The sequence below is a fragment of the Hipposideros armiger genome, unplaced genomic scaffold (genome assembly GCF_001890085.2).
Source record: "Hipposideros armiger isolate ML-2016 unplaced genomic scaffold, ASM189008v1 scaffold_878, whole genome shotgun sequence".
NCBI classification, from domain to species: Eukaryota; Metazoa; Chordata; class Mammalia; order Chiroptera; family Hipposideridae; genus Hipposideros; species Hipposideros armiger.
The window spans coordinates 624,218-630,593 of NW_017732228.1; the positions used below are offsets into that span (position 1 = coordinate 624,218).

The window sequence follows — 6,376 nt, forward strand, 5'->3', positions numbered from 1 at the left end:
CCCCCCGTTGTGCCACATGGTGATAAAGATTTTAAGTTGAAGGAAGGTCTTTCATGAAGGTTGGTAGGATGAGAACATATTGGGGGTTAGTGTCTAAAACACTGAACAAGTGTTCAGTGCATGAATAATGGATCCTTTCAGGTCTAAATTTGGGCTTTCGTGTCTGAGCACAAGACTGGGAACCCAATTCTGAGCCTGATGGGAAAGTCTGTGGTCTAGTGTAGGGGTTCGCCTGGAGGATGGCAGAATCCCATGGGGCCCGCTGACATGCCCACTCACCGTCCGTCTGTAGGGTCCACTCAATGTGAATCACAGGGACGAGGTCTCCACGTTGGGTATAGGCAAAGTTCAGCTGAACTTGGACATCTTTGGGGGATGAAGGGGTCAGGTTTCGAGGGTGGATCCAGCTGTCATCCAGGCAGGTACCTGTAGCCAGGAAAAGCAGAAATCAGAGGCTTGCATGCTCTGCAAGAAACTGAAGCATGCTAGCAAGATGCTCAGCAGTGGGTCCAGAGAGCTGGATCTTAAACATACAGGAGCCTATGATCCTTGGCAGGGGTCTCAGCTTCCTCTCCCTGTCCCCCTTTTCTTCATGCTTGTCTGGGGTCACTGCTTAGCTCTGAAGTCTAAAGGGTGTTTCAGGAGAGAAGACAAAGTGCATGACTTTGTTCTGAGGTGAAGTGGTGGTTGGAAATGGGGGCAGAGGAAAGATGGGGCAGTGATAAGAGCTGTTTTATTCAAGGGTCCCTAGACACTTGAAACATGTGCCTCCTTCTTTAATTAAAACAAAACAAAATCAACAGCATAGATCTCGCTCACTTTACAGTGACAAGCTCTGGTGAATCAAGTCGGATTACAGACACACCAGGGCAGCACCCCAGAGGATCCTCTCAAAATCCGAAGGACAGTTCTGCTTCTCACTTCCTGATTTTTGCCTAATGAATATTCTTGATAGGAAGTGCAGGTGTGTGCATCGAATGTTTTCAAGGACACCTCCTGTTGACGTAGCCCTCATCCTCAAGCAGAAGAGGAATAGCGGCACTTCTGTCAGGGATCTGCACCAGGTCAGCACTTCATTAACAAAGCAACAAGAATAAAAAAAGACGACTTACTATTCTTGATTGTGCAGTTTAGCTCCTGTGGGAAAAAAGAATTAATTTCAGCATTGGAAGAACTTTAATTCACAAACCAGGCTCCAGATACTTCCCTCTGGCTCATTCTCAAGAATAAAATATACACAGCCCTCCCTTCTCACTTCTGGGGGCCAGTATGGGGAGGGGTACCATATTCCCCTCACACTTTTCTCATCCTGCCCAACTGAGGACAAACAGGATGAGAAGTGGGAATAGTGGATGGCAAAACGGAACTGGTGTTTTCTGAGTAACCAGTATGAGCTGGGAACCTTCCAACTTTAAAAGACACTGAGAAGGTTCTCCTGGGGTGCCCTGGTGGAAGGCCTCTAAATCTCTTGAGGCTTCCAATCTTCTGTCTGGAAACAGTACTGCAAGACGGGGAAAACCAAAACCACAGTCCGTGTTACAGAAATTTACTAAGTCCCTACCAACGCCCTAGGGAAAATGTGCCAGATGCTGTTCTGGGTGATTTATATATATTGTCTCACGAACTCTCATAACACACTTATGACTACTTAAGTGTCCTTAGCCCTACTTCATAGATGAGGAAACTGAAGCACACATTACATTAAACTGCCTTCTACTGTGTTAACTCTCTAACCTAGAGAGCTGGAGGGCCAAATTTAGAAACCTCAATTACAAACATTTTTAGGGAAATGTAATCACTGAGCTGAAGTTTAGCCAGCTGACCCTGCTTTGGAAAAACGCACATACTCGTACACCCCTGGAGCTTAGTCTCCTCAAAATACCTAACATTGCAAATTTTGATTTGTTCAACTGTAAAATCAGAATAACCACAGTACCAATTTCATAGTGTTGTTGAGAATTGAATGATACAAACTGAAATAAAGATCTTGGAGCAGGGAGTGGGTTGGTGGTGATGGTGGTGTGTATGTAAGATGCCTTTCCCTTCTAGTATGTCTGCATTATAAACAGTTTCAAATAATGGGAATGTACCTGTGTACTAGTTATACAATTAAGTAAAATAATACATGCTCCACACTGTTAAACAAGCAGCTTACTAGAAGCCCTACGAGAATCATTGTGAGGAATGGTGTTGGCTGCAGTGCTCAGAGAACCATCTCACTGCCTGCTAAATGAGATCATATTTGTCCAGTGTCTGGCACATATGTGTGCTCTGTAATTATTGACTCCCCTTCTTTAGAGACTGGCATATAATAAGTACTCAACTAATGGAAGCTACTATTGTATGGGGTGACCTCCACACACTCAGACTTGGCAGTGGAGCGAGGGAGGACTCAGGCTCAGGTGTTTCCAGTTATCTTAACTGGTAAAATGGACCAAACACATCCCGTGGGGCAGAAAGTCTGATGTGGAAGTGGACCAGAGATATGATTTTAAGGACAACAGAGATTTGGTATATGCATGTAAAAGGGCACTGGGGTCCGCACCTGCCTTTCTCTCAAGAGGGACCAGAGAGGCTAAGGAACGGGACGGGGAAGACGCTGTCCTATCACAGTTCACTCACAAGCGGATGAAGGGATAATATCCTAAAAGCATGCCATTTCATTCGTAACCTACCTTTCTGGGATACCAGTTCAAAAGCCCTTGGGGTCCCAACTTTCTGTATCCTGTCTGGCTCCTCAGGGTTAGTTCTCATGTACTGGTCCCAGGGCCATCACAGCCCTGTGAGGATTCCTCACATGTTCAACAAGATCCATCTAGTTGCCTCTGCTCTCAGACAAGTGTCACTGTTTCTTGAATGGTGAGATTAACTTCCCTGAACACTCTATTTCTCCTCTCACTTGGACTGGGGCACAGAGGACAAGAAACTGGTTCTTTGACCTTGATATATCTCCATCCCTCACACCTTTTCCTAAGAAATTGCAAGGATATGCTCCAGCAAAATGAGGGTGTTAACCTCTGAGAAGGAAGACACAGGATGCAGGACATGGGAGCTTTAAACACGACAGGATATCTAGTATGACGGTTATGCCACAGGCCTAGAGAATAATCAGTCCACATTGGAGCTGAGAACACAGGGCTCTGGGAGGTGGTTCTCTGGGGTGAGGGGGAATGAAATTGATGGAATATCTGATGTTTGCAGAAAAAAACATATAACAAATCTGACAGAAAAATCTAAGACTAGTTACATGGAAAAATTATAGAAGTTAAAAATTAAAACAATTATCTCCAGAGGGAACAGTAATTATACCAAAAAAGAAACATAATCAAAAGTACACACATTTGCCTCATCAGTGAGGTTTATTTACTTGTTATAATACTGACTACAGATTTAACTAAAATTGTGATATGACTACAATGGGAAGATTGGGAGGAGATGCAGTGGGAGGAGGGCAATATAAGACATTTAGATTCTCATCTATTGTAAGTCAATAGATAATATCTAAAATTGACAAATCAAGAATAACAATATAAGTATATTTAGAAAGATGGACACAAATGCCAGAATAACTAAAAGGAGTAGAAGTGATTGTCTTTGGGACACAGCATTTTATACACATATCTCATATAATCTTTTTAACAGTGCTCTGAGGTAAGTACCGTTATCCCATTTTTACTGATGAAAAAACTGAGGCACAGGAAGATCAGCTAAGTGGCCCAAGGTCCCACAAAGCTAACACTCAAGCCCATGAAGCTTTGTTCCAGAGCCCATGCTCCCAATCACTGCTATAATGCCTCTCTAAATCAAAAGAGGGATGCCTACCACAGGTGGGCCAATATTCTCTACCCATCACGGTGAGGATTAAAAGGAAGAAATAAAAGACTGCTCTGTCTGTTCAATGGCCACCGCCCAGTGCCTGGTAAAGAGAAGTAAGCTCTGAAGGCCCTGCTTTGATTCTCAGCTCAGCACTCACTAGGGTGTGACCCGAGCCAGTCACCTAACCTCTCTAACCCCGGTGAATCATGCCTGCCTGGCAGGGTGTTGTGAGCGCTGCATGAAGTTCTACATGCGAGCCTCGGCACAGGGCCTACACAAAGCTGTAGAAAAACATTAGTGAGTGTCCTCGCACTTCCCAAAGCCACAGCCCACGTGGTCAGGCACTTTTGCTCTCCCCATGACCCTATTAGGTGAGGATCATCTCCTTTTACAGACACCAGCTCCATGCAATGGAGTGACCAACCAGGGCTACAGAGCAGGAGAGATGGGAGCCCAGGCCCTCTGACTCAGCCGAGTGTCCTCTTCCCTGCACGGCATCACTTCCAGTTGCTATTCGATGTCAGTCTCTATTAAATGGAAGGCTAGCCTGACAGGAGCAATGAGAAGTCAGGTATGATGGCCAAGAAACCTGTTCACTTTGCGGGTTCTACCACCAGCAGTGACCCCAGCCCTGACTTCCCAGGCGCCTACACCACCCAAGAGCATCCACAGAACACAACTTTTACACTCTGAAAGAATGACACGGCCGAAAGCAGCTTCTGGCAACCAGAAGATAAGGGTTAAACAAAACAGTTATTCTACCACAAGTCAAAACTGCAAGTGCTCAGGGAAAATAATGAATTTGTAACACTATACACACACTGTCTAAAAAATTGTGTTAACACCCAGTGACCAACTCCAAGTCACGGGTCACGGTGGTCTTTGACTGTGGGCTTTCTTCTCCCCACCCCAGTCAAGGAAACCTGATCAAGTAAAGCCCCAGCAAGGGGAAGGGCCAACAAAAGACTGCCCTGGGAACTGCAATTACTTATGGTTCCTCCAGTATTGATTTCTGTGGGGCAATTCAAAGTCATCCGGGTTTTGAGGCACTAAATCCAGGAAGCCAGAAAGAGTGCTTGGCCTGGTCTGTTTATCACTGCTTTTCAAGCAGAATTAACCACTCAAGCCCCCACATCCTGTCCTTGCAGCACTGGGCTAGGAACAGAACAGGCAAGTGGGAGGCTCCTCCTCTCATCTTGCCAGAGTCACAGATAGCTAAAGCCAACTGGACTCTGGTTGGACAGTTACATTCTGGAAAGTGGTGTGGGCCCACTTTGAGATGGTTCACCCAGCCCTTTTATTGTGGAAATGAGGAAACCCAAGCGCAGGCAGCCTAAAATGCCCAAGGTTGCAGAGACTATAAGTAGTCAAGTCAGGATGTAAACCCAGATCCTCTGAGGTCAAGTTTGTGGCTTTCCCTCTCCTCATTATATGGAGTTGCAGCCACTAAAACACCAGCTGAGTGAGAGAAATCTGAAGGGTGTAGTTTCTTTCTTTTTAAAGGGACTAGTCAATAAAGCAAGGAAGCTGTTTGTCATGGTCTGTGAGCCAGGTGTATGCAGAGCAAGTGGAAGGAAGAGCCTGGAGATCACAGACAAATCTGGCATCTGTCTTCTGCCCTCTCTGGAATCATGTGGTGCCCTTACTCCTGACGTTTAGTGGCTTCCCGCTAAGCAATTCATGCCAAATGTTTTTAGCCCAGCTCTCATGCCACCACAAGGGAGTCTATACCCCCTCTTAGCTTTTTTTCACTTTCCAGCTACACGCCTTATCCTGCTCACCCAAAGGCCTAGGCTCAGCCCCTTTTCACCACATGGAGTGCTCAACAACTGTCTATGAGGCTCCTACCACGCCTAAATGGCTTCTCTGCCACAAAGAATCCCGCAGGGAAGTAATTTTTCTTTTCGCTGGAACTGTGTACACTCACTGGATGTACCAAGAGCACCTCCCACCAGTTACCACCTTCAAGCCTTTTACCTCCAGGTTGATTTAAGTCCCTTGGACATTAGGGTTTCTTTACAGTTTCAGTTCCCAGCAACAGTACCGTGTTCTTCGCAGGCATCTGGCAAATGGCCATCACAATGTGAATTTGGAATCCTCCAGGATAGAATAGTTCTTACCAAGTCTGTGGGAAGGATCTGCTGAGCATATGTCCCCTACTTGGCCCAAATAGGGGGAGTCACAAGGACTTTCCCCAACTCATTCACATTAAAAATTTTTTCCCCTGGGCCGGCCGAGTGGCGCGATGGTTAAGAGCTCGCTTGGGATGCCGGAGGGCCCCGGTTCGGATCCCACATATGAGGGCCAGTGACGCTGCCCTCTACGGCTGGGATGCTGAACAACAGCTCAACCTGGAGCTGGGCTGCCGTGGGTCGCCGGCGACGGCGTGGGCTGCAGCCCCTGTGGCGGTGGGTTGCCATGGGCTGCCGTGTGTGGCCAGCAGCCAGCGTGAGCGGCCAGCAGCCAGCGTGAGCGGCCAGCAGCCGCAGTGAGCGGCCGTCCAGAGGCCGGCGACTGATCTGCCTCGCCCGGGAAGAGCGCAATGATGGTGCCAACTTGG

The 6,376-nt window shown here is 46.9% G+C and overlaps 1 protein-coding gene across 1 annotated transcript in view; it reads right to left on the reverse strand.

Annotated features, from left to right (window-relative positions):
* The window catches only part of IL17RA (interleukin 17 receptor A), a 20,008-nt gene that overhangs the window by 11,977 nt on the left and 1,655 nt on the right, over positions 1–6,376 (reverse strand). Inside the window, exons 2-3 of the mRNA XM_019629973.1 lie at positions 1,113–1,137; positions 280–426 (exon numbers count right to left, since the gene is read on the reverse strand). Of these exons, the coding sequence (XP_019485518.1) occupies positions 280–426; positions 1,113–1,137 (172 nt within the window). The remainder of the gene's footprint in view (positions 1–279; positions 427–1,112; positions 1,138–6,376) is intronic.